General features: G+C 36.9%; 1 protein-coding gene across 4 annotated transcripts; it reads right to left on the bottom strand.

The window, feature by feature from the left end:
* Positions 1 to 1,521: 1,521 nt before the first annotated feature.
* On the bottom strand, positions 1,522 to 23,348 carry csk (C-terminal Src kinase). Of its 4 annotated transcripts, XM_079859149.1 has the most exons (14): positions 23,202 to 23,348; positions 22,872 to 22,967; positions 12,466 to 12,578; positions 12,222 to 12,335; positions 9,917 to 10,029; positions 7,736 to 7,955; positions 4,785 to 4,878; positions 4,586 to 4,651; positions 3,893 to 3,992; positions 3,703 to 3,793; positions 3,526 to 3,599; positions 3,208 to 3,403; positions 3,024 to 3,110; positions 1,522 to 2,130 (listed from the first exon to the last, which is right to left on the bottom strand). In XM_079859149.1, exons 3-14 carry the CDS (start codon positions 12,478 to 12,480, stop codon positions 1,948 to 1,950), a joined length of 1,353 nt encoding a protein of 450 aa, XP_079715275.1. In that variant the 5' UTR covers positions 12,481 to 12,578; positions 22,872 to 22,967; positions 23,202 to 23,348; the 3' UTR covers positions 1,522 to 1,947. The 4 variants fall into 4 exon arrangements, with proteins under 4 accessions (XP_079715275.1, XP_079715274.1, XP_079715277.1 ...); XM_079859148.1 differs by having other exon boundaries at positions 22,872 to 23,348; XM_079859151.1 differs by lacking the exon at positions 22,872 to 22,967 and having other exon boundaries at positions 23,202 to 23,346.
* Positions 23,349 to 24,021: the final 673 nt, after the last annotated feature.

Here is a 24,021-nt window from a genome sequence, read left to right as displayed (position 1 = left end):
GCTCTCGACGGGTTCCTATCCCAGCCAGGGATATCGGGGGGAAGGTACTCTGGATTTGGGCCAAATTCCAAGCTCGGAGCAGCCCTCCCCCCTGGACAGCACGCCAAAAATCTGATTATACGTGTGAACTCGTGAATAAAGGGTTTCAAAATAGAATTTCTTCCAAAATCATAATTTACGCAGCCCCTAAAAAAATGTATTCAAATATGTATCTATAAAAGAGAGAAATGCAAACATTTCCCTGTGTTATGTTTTCGTTCAAATGATTTTGTTGTCGACCAGAGGTGGATTCACCTTCACTGAAAACCACAAACACAGCATTTCAGTGGTTTAGGTTTCATTCTAGCTGCGCGCTCATCTTCCTCTTCTTGATATCATGTTGCTGATGAGAAACATGCGCTGAGCAGAAATACAGCGTCCTATAGATAGACCAGAGAACTTCACATTCTGGTGGAGGTGCATGATGTGATTTTAAAGACGTGACATACGTTGAGCGCTTCGGTATTATGATTACTGTTCACATACGTCTGTCAAAACCTTATGGTGAAAATCTGTCATGCGTCACGACGAGTCTGTATGGGTCGCTGCTAAACGCGCAGAAGTTTGTATAAATGACATGCTTCCTCTGGGTGCGTTTATAGTTTCTTTGACTGACCTTTAAAATGTTACATTTAAGGGCACATAAACACACATTCAAAGCTTTTTGGCAGCCTTTTTATTTTTTTGTCATTTATCTTTTGTTTTTATCAAACTGTTCAGGTGGAATGATTTTATCTGAAATATGGCAGCAAAAAAAAAAGAGAAAAGCACTGCAAAAATCAAGACCTTTGCAATAATCAGCATATAATATATAACAAATATTTCACAAATCTGTATTTGTGGCTTTTTTTTTTTGTATAATTTCTCTCTTATATTTTTTGATATATATCTTTTTTTTATTTTGAACTAAAGGGATAGTTCACCCAAAAATGTACTCATGTTGTTCCAAACCTGTCGGGTTTCTTTCTTCTGTTGAACACAATAGAAGATATTTTGAAGAATGTTGGTAACCAAACAGTTTCTGATTCCCATTGACTTTTTTCACACTATGCAAGTCAATGGGGACCAGAAACATTCTTCAAAATATCTTCTTTTGTGTTCAACAGAACAAAAAAAAAAACTCATACAGGTTTGTAAATGATGACAGAATGTTCATTTTTGGGTGAACTATCCCTTTAAAGCATTTCAGCTTCCACCCAAGCCACATCTCTTTTGAAAGGCCTACAATGTTTATATTCATCCTTTCTGGTTAAGAGGCTCAGACTGACATGTTTGGAAAGATGAGAAAGACAACAGGAAATCAAAGCGCTTTTACACACCATATTTAAAATAAAATAAAATAAAAAACAAGCTCTGTGGCGAGACAGACTTCTGCCGTAAAGGCACTGTGAAATGGAAGAAAGAATCTCTTGTGTATTTCATTGGCTACTGGAACTGAAAACAGTTTGGGATGAACATACGGGTTCCCTAAGTGCCAATTATTGTTCTCGGGTACAAGATTTAGCAAAAAATCTGCCGTATGGGTGCCGAATGTCATTTCTCATGCTAATTTTATTTTGTTTTATGGAGAGATTTAGTAATAAAACTGATTTTTCTCCTTTTTTGGCAGAAATGACTACATGCTAATCAAAAGTCCGTAATGAGGGAGTGTATGAGGATGAATCAGAGGAGGCTGAAGATCTTATGATTCAAAAAGAGGTGAGTTGGTGTAGAGAAGGCCAGCCTCCCCAAAATGAAGAAAATCAAGCCATGAAAACAATGCAAAGAAAAAACAAGTATGCGCTTGCAAAATAAATTTCTGCTGAAGTTTTTCAAGTCCACTGCTTTAAGAGTAGATTTTGGTCAGATTGTATGAGAATGGTCCCATGGAGGTCTTCCTCCTGTGTTTTTTCCTTTAGTTTTTGTCTTTTATCGGTACAGCTCATTGGTTATGATATCTTGAAGTTTCTCTCTCAGTTCTCTGAAGCTGGGCCGCACCACGGGGTCCAGAGTCCAGCACTGCTTCATGATGTCATACACCACTACCGGGCAGACGTCGGGGGCGTCCATCTTATAGCCCTTCTCCACACGCGGGACAACTTCCTTCAGAGGCTGTGAGAAGACAGGACGAAGGACACCATGTGACTTAGATTGTGCTTAAGTAGACAACAGTGTCCTCTACTGGTGGAATATACCTGGACACTAAAATACTAAGAATCAGAAATAAATATTTAAAATATTAAATTAAAATATAAGTAGTATTACTAAATTATGATGGCATTATAATATCTAAAATATGTACATTTAGATAATCATTTTTATTAAAACCACATTTTTTAGATTATGTTAAGTGAATTTTATTAATAATAGTAATAATAATACATATCATATCAATTAAATAATATATAATTAAATAATATTGTGATAATATTATGACAATTGTATTTTTATTGGTCATGTTTCCATTCATTATAGTTTATATTGATACAATACTAATAGTATTCTTATTATATTAATAGTATTTAAAAAAATACATATATTTTTATTTTTTATTGGTCATGGTTCTGCTTTGAGGTGACCAATTATAGCTTTAGATTAAACAAGTATTGATTTTTATATCCCAAGTTATTTTATTTTATTAAATTATATTATTATTATATATTGATATAATACGAATAGTATTCTAATTATAGTATAATAATAGTATTTAAAAAACTACAATTGTATTTTCATTGGTCATGTTTCTGCTATGAGTTGACTTGAACTTAAATTAGATAATTAAAACTATAATAATAATAATAATAATAATAATAATAAATAATACAATAATATATAAAAAGTACAGGTCATATTTCTACTTTGAGGTGACAAGATACAAATTTATTGATAATAATATCCTATTTATTTTAGTAGTTTTAATGTAAATTAAATTGATTATCAATAATAATACAAAAAACAACAAATATATTTTTTATTTGTCATGTTTCTGGTTTGAAGTGACTTACAATTCTTGGATATGGTACCCGGCCAAAGGAATAGATCTCCCACAGTAAGATGCCATAGCTCCATACATCCGACTTAGTGGAAAACTTCTGTTTCAGACAGAAAGGTAAAAAATAAAAAGATTAGAGGACGTGACCTATTGCATGTCTCCATTTAAACATATTAAACCAAAAGCAGACAACACACCTTCTCTCGTAAGGCCTCAGGTGAAGTCCACTTAACCGGGAGTTTGGCTGTATCTTGAGTAGAGGACGCTTCCTTGGTGAGGCCGAAGTCGCTGACTTTTGCTATGTTGTCTTCCGACACTAGAACATTACGAGCCGCCAGATCCCTGTGCACGAAGTTATTGGCCTCGAGATATTCCATCGCCTTGCAGACATCCCTAAAATATTAATCAGCAAGAGAAATTCAAGAAAACATGTAAAAACTTCAAGATATACTTCATTTTTGAATGAATTATGAGGCAAAGTTGGATGAGTACAGAAGTGTTAAAAAGAAACTTACATTGAGAAATTGATCAAACGATCTCCACCAATAACAGTACGTCCTCTGGAGCGCAGATAGTCCACAAGACTACCCTGAAGAAAGACATGAGAAATAACGTTCTTTAATATGCCTAAACGACAAGATTAACTGTATAAGTCCAGTTGTTCTCAGTGATGACAGGTTGGAGACACTGACCTTGGCCATATACTCAGTGACAATGAAGAGGCTGCCCTTCTCTTCCACAATCACTCCCAGCAGCTGTACCAAGTTATTATGCCGTAACTGCCTGTAACAGTCAACATCAATATTGATATAAATTTTTTATTCCTTATTATTTTTATTCACTGGAATATTTGGTTCTGATTGGTCAATCGGGGGGACATACGTCATGACTGAAGCCTCTGCAACAAAGGCCTGCGCTGTTGCGTCATTTTTGATACATTTCACCGCTACTTTCTTGCCTCTGTAGTCTCCAACCATCACATCTAACAATCAAAAAGAGCATAATTTTTGTAAGTCTGGATGAATTATTGACTGCCTGTACAGTTCATGGTACTGTTAATATATATATATATATATATGTTTATTTTTAAAAGCAGTGTTGTGGGTAACGCGTTACAAGTAACGCGACTTACGTAATCAGATTACTTTTTTCAGGTAACTAGTAAAGTAACTCATTACTTTTTAAATTTAAAACAAAATATCGGAGTTACTTTTACAAGTAACGCAGATTACTTTGTTTTCCCATTTATGGACTGACAGCTCTCCTGTCCCCATGTCAGAGAAATCTGAAGGTGCAGATGCGTTGTGTGCGCTGTGTGAACATGATGGTTATTGTGGTTCTAGACTAAATGTGAGTACTCATCACACTTGAACAAAAGCAGATTTTAGTATTCCTCAAAATGAAAAAAAGAAAAGAAAAAAACAGTAGTGAAATGCAAACCTGCAATAAATGTGTTCAATAATGCAAATATACTTTATGCATTTAATCTCACTTTATTAACCAAATGCATTTAGATCCACTGAACTAGATGTGGTTTCTAATCACAAAAAAAGCATGCTATTAGCACATTCGTACCTCCAAACTCTCCCTTTCCAATAGTCTGATTAAGCTTCAGTTCTTTTCTATTCAGAGCCCAGCCACCTGTGGGGAAGGAAGATTCATGAACTTAAAAACATCTTCCATAAAACAAACTTTGAAGCCATGCAGCAATTTAAACCTGTATAGATGAAGCAAATGCAGGTGTAAATATGAATACAGTCGAGAAGTCTCTTACTCCTAGAGAACTCATCCTGGGCCGCCACAGTCCCCTCCATGAGCTTAGGTTTGATAAGTCTGGTACAGAGTCCATCTGCATCTTTAGTGTAGTGCTGTTACACACACAAATTATGCTCATTTACAAAAAGGTAACATGCAGTATAATGATAAAATATGCATATCAGCTGATAATACTACATTACTTTTAAACAAATTAACACTTTACTGAATTATGCAAAACAATATGCAAATAAATGCACATTATATACAACTGAAAAAGTAAAATGAGCCTCGGATGTGCCGTTTAAATAGACAATGACTCATGAAATACGTAACGTTTTACAAATATATTCTTTCTTCCAATAAATAAGCACATGCAACGCAGTAAATGTTGATGGCCAGCAGAGTGCGCTGGTGTACATGTATGCGCTATTGAGTTTCATGGACTCGCGCGTTTCCCTTTCCTCTCCTCAGAGAAACAAGTCGACACAGGCGAGAACATTCTTATCATTTCAGTGCTGAAATGCGCGTTTGTGATTCCATATGTCTGGACGCTATAATCGTGTGGCCAGACGACGAGATAATATTGTTACATGACTGAAACGGCATCGACTGAGCGGTTGAAATGATCTGGAACCTGCGCTCGTTTCCTCTTTGTCACTTCCTCGTTATCAACTGTTCCAGGAACTGGAGCGAGCGAGCGTGAACGCGCCGTTCTTATACACGCACCCGCTCAAAATAACAACACATTTGCATGACTAGACTGCAACAAACACTTCAGTGATTCTGTGATATAAAAATACTATTTTAGTAAATCCTTAAGAAATCATTATAATAAGCTGATTTACTGCTCAAGAAACATTTCCTATCATTATCAATGTTGAAAACAGTTATGCTACTTAATATTTATGTGGAAACCATGAAAGATTTCTTTTTTCAGGATACTTTTAGATGAATTGAAAGTTCATAGGAACAGTATTTGTGTGAAATGGATATCTTCTGCAACATTATAAATATCTTTACTGTCACTTTTGATCAATGCATCCTTTCTGAATAGAAGTATCAATTTAATAAAGTAAACTGGTCAGACACAGAGCTGTAATGTGATGAACCCAAATGAGCGACAACAAACACTAATGAATACACAACAGTGGACACAGTATTAGTTTGAGGCTTTTATTGCATATATCTCCACTGGTTTTCTGAGGAATGTTATCGAGTGGATTGTGGGAGGAATATCTTCTCTGGTAGTCTAATCACTATGGACATAAAGCCTTATTGTAGACTGTTTAAGCACAACTGTTCGGCTGAGGCTATAAGGGTGGGAGAAAGAGAGAGTGACTGTAGCCAAAATTACACTAAAGAATGCGTGGAATTCTGTAATAGAAAGGGTGAGGAAAGACTTGAGGAACCCATAGAGCCTCTGCTCTGACCACTAAAGCCACCCAGACCCCAATCTAGAATAACCAGAGCAGAACCATTATCAACACTTAACTGAGAACAGATGACTGGTTAATCGCACAGACCGACCCTAATAAAGCCAATGAGCAGTGGAATAAAAAAAGATATGTAAAATTATACAAATTACATGTAAATCAGCCCTTTTTAAGGCTTTTTCATTAGTGGTGCTTGCTAACTAAGGCTTTGTACTACAGATTTGAATGTCACCTCAAATGATGAAGCTTGTTTGAGAAGACATGTGCAATTGCTTTTTAAAGCAAACAGATAATGGCCACAAAATTCCTACAACTTTTTTCTTTTGACTAGTGCCATTAAGCAACCACCTCAAACAACCTATGATATGCAAATAAACACTAAAACCACTCAGAACATCTTAGCAACCACCAATAACAAGCTTGCATTTGTAAGAAGCTGGCATCCAAATATGATGATCCCTAGTAGATCAAGAAATGACTATGGTATGATTAATACCAAAGTAACATTGTGTTACATCTGACGATACCATCACTGAAATATAGCACTGCTTTGTTAAACTTAGACATACAACTAAAATAAACCCCTTTCATTAAAACACACATTTCACAGCTCTTGTTTAGCAGTGTCACTTCCTTCAACACAGCCTGGACTGAACCTTTGACCTCAAAGCACAAGGTGTGCGTGTAAAAAAATTGTTTCCTGGAGTCTATCGTAAATGCTTGCTTCATCTCTGTGCCCAGTGCGTCTGATGTGGACTGACTTCCTGTTAGGGCTATTTTTGGCTTTGTGTGTGTGGCGATCAATTTGAAAATGTTGACAGAGGCGGTAAAAGGACTCACAGGAAGAAGCTTGATAGTTTCACAACCCGCTGGGCTGACACTGGAATGTGTTTTGCACTTTTATTTTTATATATATCCTTACATACATATATATATGCAGCATATTTTACCAATCATCCATAAGACCCTAAATTAGTTATGCCAGTTATCTGTGAATATACAACCAGAGTCTCTTTAAGGCAAGTCATTTCACTCGGCGGCCATCTTTGAAATGCCTCTCTGGCAGCTGTTTCAGTCATGCAAGTACAACTCCTATCTCTTTGAATGGGGAAACATCAAATTCTCCAAAGCTGTTCACCAACCTTACGATTACATTTCACATTTGAAATCACTAATGAAATCTGACAACAACTGTCTCATAAATTGTGTTTCTAAACGCTCAAATCATGGCAAAAAAAAAAACCCCAGCATTTTTCAAGCAGGATCAGCCAGTGGGCATGTGCAGTCCTAACCGTACGTCTCACAACAGAGTGTGTTTTTATTGCAACCGGAGCTGCAGTGACACAATGACTTTGCCAATTAGCCATTGATTATTTTATTTAGAAGGCATGACTTATTCCGCCATATTCCCATTGCACTTTATCCTGTCCAAAGTATTATGACGAGTGCACTAGGTTTGTACAGTATATCTAAAGTTTTTGATACAACTCTTTTTAGGCTAATCTGAAGCTTAAACCAAGCCAGCAACCCTCACCTCCATGAGCTGCATGAGGTTTTCAAAGTACTCCTCCTCATCGATGGACAGTTTGCCGTTGTGGTAGATGATGCGGTAATGCTCCACCTTGCCGTCGCAGCTGACACACAGGGTGTAGTCGCCGGGGTAGTTGGTGCTCTCACGCACCAGGAAGAGGCCTGTCTCTGGGGGGTAGAGAAGCCCCTCGGCCTGCTCGCGCGTGATCTTTCCATGGAACCATCTAAGTGACCACAGATAAAGGACATGTGTTTGTTATGTGTATCATTGAGAAGTGATATCAATGTATATTTTGTGTTGTCTGACGAAGAAGAATTGTTTTTCTTTTTAGTCAGTTTATAAAGTTTATAAAGTCTAAAGTGTGGAAAAATGAAACCTCTAAGCACTAAAAGTATACACAATTGCATATTTGCAAATTTATGACTCTTTTTAGTCTGATCTTTTAATGGATCATTCAAAAAGGTCCATGAGCCCAAAAGTTATTGTTTTGAATCAGTCTTGCACTTTGAATTTGGAACAGATAATCTGTTAAAAAAGAGCTTTGCTATATTAAATATTATTTTACTGTAAAAAAAAAAAAAAATTTTTAAAGGGATGGTATAATGCCCCTTTTTACAATTTGTCAAATAAGTCTCTGTTGTTCCCAGAGTGAGTATTTGAAGTTAAGCTCAAAATACCCCACAGATAATTTTGTAAAACAGCACAGAGGGTGGAGCTTCAACAGCTCGCGCGTGGGGGGGGTGTGTGTTAGCAGCTCCGATCAAGACTCAAGAAGAAATGACAACATGTAGAATGCAACAGGACATTTCTGAATGGTTAGTTGATGAATTTATGTTGCTGATGTGGAGTTAACGATCTTCAATTAGCATATTCTGTCATGATAATCTATAAAATCGCTCATGTGGGAACTGTTGTAAGATGCCTACAGTGAATTTTAGGGTTAGTGATGTCAATTGAATTGAACAATTGAATTGAACAATTGAAGAAGAAAAAAAAAACTTTACAAAAATAGCACTGTTTTGTTTAGTATAAACAGTATGAACTGAATAATAGAGAAATAATACAAATTATATATTTTTTTGAAATTATGACCAATTGGTTGTGATCTTCCTCATTTGAAAGTCGCTTTAAATAAAAGCATTTGCTAAATGAATGAATGAAGTCCAATTCACAAAATAATGACTCTTAGGAGTTGGTTCTTTTAATGAATTGGTCAAGAATAACTCAAACATGCGAGTTAACACTTAACCAAAATCGTGTTGATATAATGGTATTTTACTTTAAAAAACACTAAAATGTATCACAAAAAAATAGTATTGTTTTGCATGTACTTAGGACCAACTATGGAGAGAATTCAGTAAGAAACACTGATTCAGATACATAATATTGTGCAGAGGACTAGAAACGAAAGCTAAATTACAGGCTTCCAAAAGCAGCGCTGGCCTTGCCTGGCCCTTCTGTGGCTTCCCTGGCATGACAAACATCCAATCTGTATCTCCTAATTACCCACACATATACATACACACCATCGAAAATAAACCAAAGCTGTGCACTTACCAAAGACTAGACAACCAAAAAAAAAAAAAATGCTACCATCACAATCTGCTAAAGCCAAACTCATCCAAATCTAAACCTTCCATTACACATGGTTAAAAGCAGACATCCAGATCCCATACATCAGGTTAAGATTCAATTGATGCTGCAAGCTAGTTTGTCTTGCTATGCTAAATAAAATTGAGACATCTATGTCATTATATCCATTGTTCTCTCTCAAAGCAGTCAGTAATTGAAGAATATCACATGCTCTCTTACAACCGCACTCTTATCATGATGCATGTCTCTGGCGTTTGCATATCAGATGCCAAGAGATGGACTTTTTCCAATGGCCTGAGTGGTGCCATTTATATAACTTTCTGATTTCTCCTTCCATATTAAACAACTGGCCGATTCAAATGAGTCTTTGGATTATTGTGGTGGACCGGAAAGCAGGAAGACATTTGTGTATAATTACAGATATAGTTGGTGATCTGTGATGATATCAGAGATACATGCTAAATATAGCGTGCTAGTGTTTTTATGCACGAAACTCACACAAACACTCTTTCTTATTGTATATCAATGAGAATCAATGCTGACAAAACAATCTCATGAAATAAAAAAAACACGAGAATGAACTGTACTTACGGCATAAGGCTCAGTTTACCGCCAGACTTCACTCCTTCTCTCTTCTGAACATAGTTTGCTGGTATGGTACCCTCTCGTCCTGCCGAGTTTTTTGCTTTGTACCAGTTTGGATCCTGGAATGAAGCAACAACAAACATTTTAAATGTATTAATTAAATTATTTATATTTCGCCTTAATGCCGTTCCAAACTCGTATAGCGTCAGTTCTTACGTGGAACACAAAAAGAGATATTTAGCAGAATGTTCGTGCTGGACTTATCAATCCAGTAAAAATTAATTTAGGCAAATACTGACTTAAATTTCAGTTTGTTCCTCACACACAGCTATCATATGGCACTTATGATATTTTTATGCCATTTTGAGACCTTGGAAGCCACTGGTTCATGTTCACGGTCAATGAACGGCAAAAATAGCATGAATATTCTGCTGAACTTCTTTTTTGTTGAGTATTTTATGTTGAGAATTCTTTTAAAACACACACATAGTTGGCAAAAATTTTACTTTTAAGAAAAAACTCTTTTTGACAATAATAGTAATAATAATAATAATAAGAAATATTTCTTGAACAGCAAATCATATATTTTTGTAAGCGGCCATCAACAGTTAAAATGAAAATTCTGTCATCATTTACTCACACTCATGTCATTCAAAACTGTATCATTTCTTTAAGTAGAACATAAAAAGATATTTTGAAGAATTTTTCAACTTTCAAAAGTTAATGGGGTCAAAAGCAAAAAAAACCCACTGGACCTCACTGACTTTAATTGCTTGAAAACAACAACAAAAACATAGGAATGCACCAACATGACAATTTTGGCTGATGCCGATAACCGATAATGCTTTATATTTGAAAGCCGATAAACTATAGATTGGCCAATAAATCTAAATCCATATATATATATTTTTTTTTAAGAGCCTGACAACAAAATGCTCACCATTAAAAGCCATGTCTCAAACACTTCAACATGAATCAAACAATACAGTAGCCTATAGTGAACCAGTGTAAGACTCCATAACGTTTAAAAGTAATTTTACACTCTGATGGCCAAATAATATAATAAAAATGACAAAAATGATGAACATCGGGAAACTGTCAAATTCATAGTTATTAATGTAGTGCATCGCTGTTTGAGCTGCATGCGCTGAAGCTAAAGATGATCACTGGTAAACTGGAGCGCTATGCTAGCGGGTTAATAAACTCACCTATGTGAGATTAAATATTACAATAATAATATTACAACCAATGCTGGGTAGATTACTTACAAACTGTAGTCAGTTACTGATTCCAAATTACATGATAAAAATTTAAGTTAGTAATGTAATCTAGATTACTAATTTTAGGTACTGTATTCTGACTACTTTTTAGATTAATTCGTTGATCACATTGATTTGAATTGGATAATCTTGTACAATATTGGTATAAAGATACAAAGAGAAGGAAAATATATTCTGTTCTTTGTTATCAACAACATGAAGTGCATTAAATATTATATTTTACGTCATTACATTACATTCAGCATGTTCCCCATGGGGTTCCTGATGGAACTGCAGGGGTTCGTTAGTTTAATGTAAAGCTAATTTAAAAAAAAAAAAAACTTTTACCAGCAAGCTCAGAGAACCGTGAACTTCATTTTATTATTATTATTGACTTCATTTTATTATTAACCTAGCTTATTAACTTTAGGGCTTACTTCAAGTAAATATGTTAGGTCAAAGTGGTTCAGCAGACAAAAAAAAAAGTTGGGGAACCCTGCCTTGCATGTAAATATGATTTTTTTTTTAAACATTTTAAAGACAAAAGCCTTCCAAAGACAGTAATACATGGTTAAATGACTCACTGAGTGATAATTCAAATAATAATTAATGTGTTCATGAGGAGCTGATTAGATATGCAATGTTGAGAAAACACTTAAAAGTGAAATGATTTCTGTAAATCCAGTGATCAAATGCTGTGGGTCTCAGTTTTTAGTGACAGGCTCATGACTAGTGGCTGGTCTGCGTGTAATTCCACAAACCTGAAAGACCTTCTGAACTTATATAAGCAGTAGACTTTTATAGAAAAGGAAACATTTAAAATATAACAAGGAAGATAACATTAAAAATGAACATATATCGGCCGATACCGATATGGTGGCCGAAATATCGTGCATACCAACTGAGACATTTTTTTTCAAAACATCTATCTTTTAAAAGATCTGTGTTCTGAAAAAGAAATAAAGTCATACAGTTTTGGAACAACATGACGGTGAGTAAATGATGAACTCTTTAAATGCATGTTATTCTAACATTCATTTTCAAAACTTTACCTTAGTTACTCCAATTATAGTCAGGACATCTCCTTTGCTCATAGGCAAGTCCTGGTCTGCCGTTCCAGGGAAGTTGTACCTGGCCACACACTCGGTGCCCGGAGGCCAGATTGTCTAGTAAAAAAAAAGTACAAGTAAATGAAAAAATATCAGGACAAGCCCTTGATGTCCAAACTACAACAAAATAAACCCCAGCCCTAATTCACATTATATCCTGATGGCAACACTTTGAGGTTTGTGTTACCTCAAAGGTAGACATATCCGAGGGAAATCGTCCGCTCACAGTCAACCCGTTTCAGCCGGTAACATCAGAGCTGAGCCTGAGGCGTACAGCTGTAGCCAGAACTGGCCAAAAACCTGGTGAGAAAGCACATTGATTCATTATTGGAATTAAAGAAAAACACATAGCTATTTCGAAACAATGAAATAAACACTGAACATACAGAACACTTCAATGCTAAATCCTAAAAAGCTGTTTTTAGTAAGATACTCAGAGAAAATTAACTCAAATTTAAACAATGCCTCAAAATTAGACCTACTGAGCATTTCAGCAAACACAGTTTAGCAGCAAATGCAGTTCAAGCACACACACTTTCAAAGGGGAAGTGGCGGCTGTAGATTTTCCGATGCATCAGACAGGAAGAAGATCTGAGCAGCAAGCAGGCTTGCAAAAAGCCTGTCCAAGCGTTACTTTTACGTTTTCTGCTATTTTCCTGGGTTATTCATTTATTTATTCAGTACATACACTTTTGGAAACCGTTGCTGTTATTTACATTTATAAAATTTAAAACTAAATTACATTATTATTATTATTGTGGTATAGCCCATTTCAAATAAAGCTGCTCCCAAAAATAAATCAAGCAATGGTTGATCGATTTACATGTCAGTCAGACTCTTCTAGTCCAAGTGCCCCATTCTAGACCACAATGTGGATTAGACCGTTTACTCAAAGATCTGTGAGACTAGGTATCTTCACGTTAACTTCAGGTTAAATAAAGCAGTGCAGTTTCACAGATAAAAAAAACTTACAAAAAAAAAGCTCACACCACAGCTTGAGAATTGAGAACACCAGAAAACAGAAATGAGAAGTTAAAAAAAAAAAACTTTTCACTTTTGTGATGATGAGTAACATGTATCTCAAAGTTGTTATTGCGTTTTTTCCACTATAACAAGTGTTGTAGGAGAAGAAACTTCTGAACTGAATTCGCATGTGTCATCGAAAACTCATTTAAAACTCTCATGGGAACAAATTAGCAGGCAGTTAGGGAAATAAACTGCATCTGGAATCAGAAACCAAATGTACCTGAAGTATTTCTGCTCTACATTAAAAGTGAACAACTGAACTGTTGGTTGGAGGCGGAAATCTAACCAGTTATCTACTCTAAAACAGAAAAGCAGACAGAGCTTTAAAAGTCGAGACGTCACAACACGTTTTACTTCAGTAATGTAATGTATTTCAGAGCGAAACAGCATATTCAACTAGAAAAACAAAAAGAGGGCCTTCATTTTATTCATTGGTCCATTGGAATGATTAAGAAAGTCAAATAAGAAAGTAATATACCCCATAAGTGGGTCAACAAGATCGTTATGAGTGGGTCACGCAGTGTGTAGTCAAAGAAATGACAAAAACCATAACAAAAAACATTTCTAATGCGAGTGAGAGTGACTTGAATGCTTGAAAACAAAGTCCACTAAACAGTGCGCAAGCGCCGAGCGCGTCTTTCCACGCTCACGGCCAAAGGAGTATACTTTGAAAGTCTTGTTCGCGAGATGGAGCGAAACGTGGAAAATAAAGTATACCCGGACCTTAAGCATAAAGCCCTGTGGTGTAATTTTTCGAACATTATTTTCATAACTGAGTCTCTCACCTCAGAACAATAAACTTTACAGTACGGTCAGATGTTATAGGCTACCGTGTTCGTAGCGTGCCGTTCGCAAATTAGGCATGCGCTGTATATCAATGAAATTATGAGCATGTAACGTCAGTTACGTTGTGAATTAAGTCACCAAAAAGTACCAATAAATTATTGTATTTACCATGGTTACTGTAGTTTCTGAAATCTTAACCCAAAATACCACTTGATTTTCACTTTGTGCTATTTTTGACGACAATCGCTCATACCAACTTACTAACTTTAATGTATTAAAAAAATAGCCTTTAGCCTTACCTTATATTCTTTACTCATCAGTGTTAGTGATATTCTTACAATGCATGTGTGTGTTACGTAAAGTGTGTGTGTGTTGACCATTTTTGAGAAATAAATTTGCTTGGTTATAATTTCTAAAAATGGGAAAATGTGGGTCCCATGGCCAAACCAGTTGAGAACCACTGCTTTAAATACATTTAAGCTAGTGCATGTTTGTTTTGATGCTGTTGATAGTTACCCATGTCAGTTTCCTATACTTCTCTGTGTGTAACTCAGTAAATTCACACAGGTTCAATCCTCCCACCTTATTTTCACAAGAAGTGCAGTGCATGCAGCACATTTGTGAACCAGATATGATTATGACACTGAGCGCCCTGACCTCATTAATATATCAACCAACACCGACTGCCACTCTGTTCAATGCAAAGCAGCTCTGGCATGAAAGCTACAGCAAGCCCCATGCACAACATGAAGTCACTTCCTGTCTGAGCTGCAGAGACTGGAACGGTCTTCCTGTATTAGCACACAGGCATTGGTGGGTGATGAGCACTATGGGTTGAAGAGTGCCTGGCTGGAGCAGCAGACGGCAAAAGGGGCGCCAACAGCAGCGCAACCCACAGAAGCCCTCACACTGAGGATATAACACACTTCCCTCTAAAAACACTGTCTTCCCCTGCTGCTCTGACTACCTAATTTTATACTCACTGCTAACAGGAATAACATGAATTATGTAAAGACAGGAAACTGATTGTCATTGTAGTGGCTCACCATTTCGAATGTGTCCAATTTTGTCTTCATGGTTATTTTTTAAAATGCACTATTGCACTGAACTGTGCAATAAAAAAATGCCACAAGTGGTCTGCGATAAATAGCAGGAAGACATTTTGTTTCAATTTTACTAACCGCCGCTCTTTACCACACTTGTCAAGTAAAGCAAAAAGCTATTAATATCACACTCTCACAATGCCACTTGTTTGTTTGGCACTTGAAGCAACCTGTACTTAAGACATTTTATTAGTGTGGTTCGCTAAGGCATGCATCACTATTACTATCAGATGCACTTGTGTTAGACATTTGAACAACCCACTTAACCTCAAGTAACTGGTGCATAACTCAACCTTAATTCATACTTTTGCCTGATGGATGATCCCAAAACACACTAGCAGTAGCAGCAACCCTATAGAAATATAAATGATATGCTAACCCTGTGAACAGGCTCTGAGAAAGAATGTGAAGTGATGGATATCTCCGACTTGCAATTAATAATTTGACTACTGCACTGACACCGAGTTCACATTCACCCTAAACAACCTTAATGGCAGGAACAAAAGAAATGGAGTCATGTGAAAGCACCTAAAGATGATGCAGAAAGACAGATAGAATGTGCCACATCAGAGAGCAGGATACTGCCAATTCTAAACGATATCCAACCACAAAAATGGCTCATCTAGAAAACAAGAAGCTGACATTCAAAGAGGAATGCATTCACCAATCAAAATCAAAGAGGCTTTTCTGTGATCAGCAACAATTTCGGGGTGTGCTTTGGCAAATCCCGTGTTACAAATGATATCATTGTTTAGGGATTGCATCAGCAGGGCTACGCCTTGCACAAGAGAACTTTTCATTCCTCGAGTATCTCAAAACTTGCAGCAGACATTTGGAGGCCGGCAGGCAGCTCGCTGCCACTGAATCCAGTCAACTCTGGTGGCTCAAAGATGACAGGGACTGCCGAAGTTTCCAGAGGGCATGATGGACAACCAAAGCCTTTCCTTTTATTCACAGACTTCAACAAAAGCATCTTTGTATGCCAGAAGTGGATACTTCAACCCAGTTCTATCCAGACTTGGTCTAATGGACATCGACTTTTTAAGGGCAACACAAGTAAAGTATCAGGGAACTACACAGCGACCAATATGGTCACATATGCGACCTTTTGAAATGCCATTGCGACCCTAATTTTTAATGGGTCGCAAATGTATCACTGATTATTTTTGTACCTACCTTATGTTTTAGGCAATATGCTATGATTTACTATGAGCATTTATTAAAACAGAATTGTGTATTTTAAGAATACGTTTTATAACGTGCTCTGAGCATTCAACACATCAAGTTGGCTTCAGTCTCGCGACCCCCCCGCCCTCCCGGGCCCTCCCGGAATGGTGTAGGCGTAGCCTAACATTGATTTAAAAAAAAAAAAAAACCTCTCGTTAAGACACACGCAGCAATCGCATATATATCTCAACATAGCCTACAATCTGCACATGTTGAAATGAAGCGGACAATTGACTCCTTTTTTAAGAAGGGAAGTTCAAGTGTAACAGAACCATCACTTGATGTCGATTCGACATGTCAAACGGAGCCTGTGAGTGAGAATGAAGAGGCTGAGAAGGATTCGTCAGGAAAAGCACACGCGGGAATAAAAACGATACGGACATATGAATTTCGACACCAGTGGCTCGAAGAATACCAGTGGTTTACCAAGTCGGAACAATGCACTGTGTGTACTGTAAATTCTGTGGGCCTTCAATTGCAGGACTGTCCAAATTTGTAACTGCGTCAAAACAATTCAAACACGAATCATTGAAGCTTCACAATGACAGTATGAAGCACGTGAAGTGTAGAGTACTCATCAAAGGCTTACTGTAAATAATTTGTGCGACCAAATCATGTTTTGCGCCAGCAACTGAAAAAGTTAGTAGCGCAAGTGCCACCAGTGGAAAAGGTTAGTGTAGTTCCCTGGGTATCCTTAAGAGTAAGCATTTGATGAAGGTGTTGAGTGACTTGAACAAGACTCTGACAAACCAAAAAATTCTACACCAAGTAAATTTCCATTGCTTTTCTGGTTTTCCAGACCCACTTTTTCCCTCATTTTTCGTAATGATCGTTCTGTTCATCTTAATGGTTCAGCTCTGAAAATAAGCCCTGCGGAATATTAAAGCCAAACTCCTTTGAATGTGATTTATGCTGTCATGTTCAAAGTAAAGCACGTGTGAGACTAGTAGTGAGACTCGGTAGGGGAGGGATGACAGTTGCCTCCAGGCCACAAGAGGAACCAGGAAACCAGCTTCAATGAGAGAGAACAGAGACATGATGTGCCCGGAGATAGAGCGGATTCCAGCCTCGCAGCCTTTCATCCCTTAAATCCATCTACTTCACATCCTCTAACAAAACATCTGATCACTTACAACCATGCACAAATACCACTACGGGTCAGCGAATGACCTTAATCGAACGTTTGGATGCTCTTCGATTCTCCCTTTCAACCACAAATAGGGCATCTTTCAACATGTTAATTTAATGAGTACAGTCAGTGTGTTTCAGGAGGGCCGCTGAGATATGCGCTCTATTTTTAGATCCGTTATGAAGTGCTAATGTGTCAGTGTGTGTGTTAAAAATGAAAATTTCAGAGGAAAATGCTCAATATCAAGCATTCATTTGCGTATTCGCCTTCATGCATCTGTTATAGTATGGATAAAGAGCAGTTACATTAGAGTGCTAGCACAAACAAAAAAATGTGCAGTATGAATCTGTGATATTCAATCTCCAATCATTGTGAGATCACCAAAAAAAAAATGAGGAAAAGAATTGAAAAGTACCAGTTTTTAAATTTATTACAGTACCATGGTAATGCTGTATTCTTTCAATGACATGATGAAAATAATTCAATATGAATATGATTATCATATTGTATATTAGGGATGCACCGATTTTTTTTTGGCTGATACCAATACCGATTTTAAAAAACTATTGGCCGATTCCGAAATGTGTCACTTTCTCTCTTATTTGAACTTTTGTCATTAAAATAGGTTTGTGTTTTTATGATGTTTTAAATGAGCAAAGTTCAAAAACGCATTCCGAGCATGCATAGGCCAACTAGCTAGTTTATTGCTACATTGGCACTTTGATTGGATCCATATAACATTCAACAGGCCAACATAAATACAACAGAACAAAGATGCATATGAAAAACACTTTTCAGGTAGGTTTAGTTTTTAGGAATATCAATAAAGTAATCAAATGTGAATAATTGTATTATTGTATAAATTAAATCTACATTGAAGGGATAGGCTATTTCCCCCCAAAAATTAAATTCTGTCATCTTCACACTTTTAAGTTATTCCCAAACTGTATGAGTTTTTTTTCTTCTGTTGAACAAAAAGGACGATATTTTGAAGAATGTTGGTTTGGTTAAACAGTTGATGGACCCCATTGACTTCCATAGTATGGGAAAAAAACTATGGATGACAATCATCAACTGTTTGGTTACTGAGAATCTTCAAAACATCTTCCTTTGTGTTCAGCAGAAGAAAGAAATTCATACAGGTTTACCCAGAGAAAAACGTTGGATTATGCAACAGACTCGGAATGCACGATATATCGGCCACCATATCGGTATCGGCCGATATACGGTTATTTTTAATGTTATCGTTATTGGCCTAATAAGAAAATTTGGCCGATTTATTAAAGCCGATAAATAATGGATTATTTCCTTCAGCTGAGACACATCAGATACGCACTGTTCGCCATGATGGTTTTGAACTGCTTTAAATATTAATGGAATAACTTCAAAAAAGGAAAACGCAGTTAAGTGCAGCATGTGCAGTGCACGTCTGTCATATAGGCTACATAAAACTATAATGAGAACATTATAATTGTGTGCTTGGGACATGGCTTTTAATGGTGAGACTTTTGTTTTTGTAACCAGGCTCTCAAAAATTATATAAAAATGTAGATTTATCAGCTAATCATGGTTATCGGCTTCCAAATATAAAGAATTGTCGGTTATCGGCCAAAATTGTCCTAACGGTGCATCCCTACAACAGACATTTCCTTCACGCAGTTAATTAATAAACCATTGTTTTATTATATCTACCTTTTTCAGACTATAGGCTAACCAATATGCAGATGGTTTTAAATTGATCAAAAATCGGCCAACAAACATCAGCTGCTGATACATTGGTGCATATCCAAGGTTACACGGTTACACCACCTTGGTACTTTTTTGTAAAGGCAATTATTGTTATTGTCCTGCTAAATGTGGGAAGATGAAGAAAAGCAGCATTATGGAATGTGAATTTCTTAACTTTTACTATCAGTGCACTGGGGCAAGATTCAACAGGTTGAGAGATTCTGAACTCAGGTATTCTGCTCACCACACCAAATATATTCAGCACATTACCTCACCATACAAATGTTGTGATTTTTTTTTTAGAAGCTGATAAGAGTCGCGCGCGCGCGCGCACACACACACACACACACACACACACACACACACACGTCTCATCTTCTAAATTTAAAAAAGACTGAACTTTAGTTTTATGCCCTCATAATTACATATTCAAGTACATGTTATTTTAGTAATAATCACCACTTCCACATCCGATTGCACAGTAGTAACAACAACACTGAGATGTTATGGGAGGGTCTTCATACTTCATCACCAAGAAATGCATGTCATTAATATTCATGCGCAAAATTCCTCCGCAATGGAAGACAAAGCGTTCCTATGACGGCCTCGGGGAAACACATCAGTGTAGGGGCTGATACTGAGAGAATAATCCTTTTCCTTCTGAAATATTAAATATGATTTTGCTTTAGGTTAAAAAACCTCCAAATTATTTCCTAAAATATATAAATATTATTTTCTATTCCTTAAACAAACCTTAAAATTATATGAACTTGGAAAAGTTCATAACTAGTTTAAGTTTTGGTGAATTGGTGGCTAATTTATATGCATTTGTACGATCTTATTTGTATGATTTCATATGATCTGCTTACGCCCCATTGACAGTTAGTTTTAGAGGTGGACCTTTAAAAAAAAAAAAAAACTTTACCTCGTAAAATAGTTAAGTTTGGACATCCATCACAAATGCAAATACAGCAAGGCCAAAAACAACCCCAGTAAATGAGGGTCACACTGGGCGTATATCATTAGCCTTCAGTTATTTCCTTCTGTTCTGTTACCACAAGGCCTTTTAAGTTCCACACCAGCCAGCGTCATGGCAGGGAGCGTCTCACACCAGCTTGACCCTGCAAACTATCTCCCCTCTGGGCAGAGCTGCTCCTACAGTTCCCTTTGATGCTTAATTACATCTACCGACAAGCCACTGTGACGGTATGAGCTCTACAACCAAACACACAACTATAATGACTTCAATTTAGGTTGGATCCTAAAACAGAAGACTTAGAAGTTATATGGACTACATTTATAGTCCGTTTTGCAGCTGGACAGTGTTCGTCCCCTGCAAAGAAATTTAACAGATCAGGACAGTAAACGAGCGATATCAGTATCACGTGTCTGACTCTGTAAGGAAGTGCTGAGATGTATATTAGAATAATGAAATAGCATATGTCTGTAAGAACGAATGCTGTTGGCAAAATGTGCAGAAAAGCAATGTTCTCGCACATAAGTCGAGCCGTACACAGCAAAATGCCTTTCTGGGCAAGTGAAAAGCACAGCAGTTTAGCAGCAGGGAAAACCCCTTTGTAAATGACAGAGCCGAGTTCAGAAATACAGAAAAGTCATTAAGACTGACGACAAGATGCAGTGAAGCCCGACTGAGGAGCTCTTGCAGGTGTGAATTAAAGGAACTAAACAGGAAATGCAGTTTTGATGCTCTTCAAAGAAGGGGCTCTGCATTTAACGGCCATCTGTGCAACAACATCCTTTTTAAGATTTTAAGCACTGAAGAATGAACCAATGAGGGCAGAAACAGTGTAAAATACACACAGACAGACAGACATATGATGATGGTAAGAGCGACAGTCTAGAACGACTGCCCAGTTAAAAAAAAATAGTTCCATCGTATGTGATTTATTAAAACCTTTATGACTTTCTTCTGTTGGTTTGAAGAAGAATATAATGGGAACTGGGGCTGTCAAGACCTAAAAAGGACACAAAAGCACCATAAAAATAGATAAGACTTCGGCACTATATTCGAAGTCTTGTGTCTTTTTGTGGGAGGATCACACTGAAATCTGAATCATCATTTACTGAAAATTTTCCCACCCGCTGCAGCTTTCACAAAAAACACCCAAAAAACCTATTAGACACTACTGTTAGTAAAAAAAGCAGTGTTATTTTAGTATAAAAATGGACATTCTATTATAGTTTTTATTTTTATGTTTTCCATTTTCATTTTACTTAAAGTTTTAGTAATTATTTTTGTGTGTTCTTGTCAAGTTTAAGTCTTTAAAAAAATATATATATATATTTTAGTATAGGCTATCCAAGTTAATCTAAATAAAAATGAGAAATTTTGGCTTGGCAACTAGTTGAAATAGTTTTTTTTTTCTTTTTCCCCCCCAAGTAATGAAAATGTTTTTGCTAGGTTTTTTTCAACCCATGTTTGAGTCAAATATGGACAAACCAAACTGTTGGGTTTAAACATTTTATTAAAAAAATTAAACCAACGGTTAGGTTTGTCCATATTTGGCAAAAACATGGGTTGAAACAACCCAGAATTTCTTAAGAGTGTAGTTTTAGTTTTAGACAGATAACTATAATAACCCTGGTAAAAACGGCACACAACTACCAATATCGACACACCATTTTTTGAAGTATAAATCATTTTTCTTCACCGGTGACCACTGGGATATTGTGCACTGTATAGGAACTGTTTATCTGACACTCCTACTTTTTGTCATAACTTTGACATAGCCAGTCCCCATTCACATTCACTATGGGAGAATTTTAAAATAAAAGTAAAATAAAAATATTAATAAAAATAAATAAACAAAGAGAAATTAAAGTTTAAGAAGAAAAAAACACGACAGTGGTCATTTTCATTATTTGGGGAACTGTTCCTTTAAAATCTGCACTTTAGAGGGAGGAAGTGACCTTTGGATTTCAACCTTTCTAAATCCAACTCATTAATATTAATGCAGGCAAAAACACACTGAAGCCTTTCTGCTATGATTTGAATAACTGCCCTTTTAGCATGGGAATTTTTTTCTCGTTTAAATATCATGTAAATATTCTAGGTTTTGGTTACAAACGGCGTCGCTTAACAGCTCGAAAATTATCAGTGTCCGCAACCAAAACCCCAGTTCAATTATTTACAGACCAGACCCACATTCAGATGTTGTTATTAAACATTCAAAGAACCATGACAACATCAGAATGATGCTGATGGGGAACAGCACTGCTGGTCCAATCAGGACTGGAAAGGAGACAATGCATCTCAAACTGGGATTAGTCCATTATGCCATCCTGCACCCAATGCATTCTGGCGACCAAACTAGGCTATTTAATGCCTCTTACACACATGATTCATTTAAGATGATTAATTAAACACGATGTACCATCAAAGACACGTTGTCTCATGCAGCAGCCTCAAGTGGCTCTTATTTAGACAGCTGTGAAACAGACCCATCGCATTCAGATTCAAAAACACAATGCGCCCATTCTTAGACATGCAGAGGGTTGCAAGAAAAACGGAAAGCAGAAAGGTGGCAAGATCAAGCTATTACACTAGCGTAATAAAAAAATACATAAATGTACCTATGTGTTCCCTAGATGATCAGCCCTTGGTGTCCAAACGCCTTAAAGTTAGAGATGTTTTAGGCTTGTCCACTTAGTCCATGTGTGGGTCAACTTCTGATCAACAGAAGATACAGATGTGGTCATTCACACATTCAGCAAAACAGATCTTCCAGAGAGCTTTCCTCTAACATCAATGCAGAGCAGACAAAAGATGATCGGCTCGTCCGTGCATACAAATACACCCCCAAAAACCGTTAAGACAGCGGCGGTTGTATGCGCTTCAAACAGGCGTGTACCAAAACAAACGGTTTAGCCTAAAAAGCACAAATGTTGCGGCGTATTACTGACCAGAGTAGTCGATAAACGGAAAGCCGCCTGAAGCGAGCAGTTTGTAAGCGTTACGGAAGCGCAGCACACCCAAGGGCTACAGCTGTCTTTAACACACAGGCCCTAGAAAAGGAAACGCACTTCTTCAGACAGCCCCGCGAACAGTGCGCATGCGTCGCAACGCTGCGCGAATTCTGCTACGGTGAAGGCTTGGCTCATGAATATTAATCACGTGACGAGACGTGATTGGCTGAAAAGCAGACGTTAGCAGCCCGCTGGCGAATTAACGAACGGTACTATGATATTCGTTAATATTAATGAGGTTGCATAACTGGACGCTGCAGGAAGGTTACCAAGCGCAGTCAGCATGACCTAATTAATATTCATAATCTAGGCCCTTTCCGTGGTAGGATTCGTAATTTCGCATTCACAGACAGGAGCGACAACACGCGCTTTTAAAGAGAATTGCAGCGATAAAAACATTCACATGTGATAATTAAAAAATTAAAGGTAAATTTTACCCAAGTAAGTAGGTCGTATTGTAATTTTCATGGTGTTTTGTAAGGTGGAAAGAGATTAAAACAATTGCAAATAATACAACGAGAGCCATAAAGCGTTTTTTCCCCATTCTCTTTATTTATTCAGTCCTTACACTTCAAAAGTTGACAGTATTAAGCATGTAAGGTTTCCAGTGATATCAGAATTATGCTGAACAGATATGTCACCAATTCACAATTAATGGTAATGATGTTGTTGTCTAAACCAGTTTACTGAATTGTGTTGCCTTATACAACAGGTGCAGAGATAAATGATCAAATTACGCAATGCTAACAACCTTGAT

The sequence above is a fragment of the Squalius cephalus genome (genome assembly GCF_949319135.1).
Source record: "Squalius cephalus genome assembly, chromosome: 23".
In the NCBI taxonomy this organism is placed as follows: domain Eukaryota; kingdom Metazoa; phylum Chordata; class Actinopteri; order Cypriniformes; family Leuciscidae; genus Squalius; species Squalius cephalus.
The sequence above is the reverse complement of the archived record's forward strand: the minus strand, read 5'-3'. Positions and strand labels throughout refer to the sequence as shown.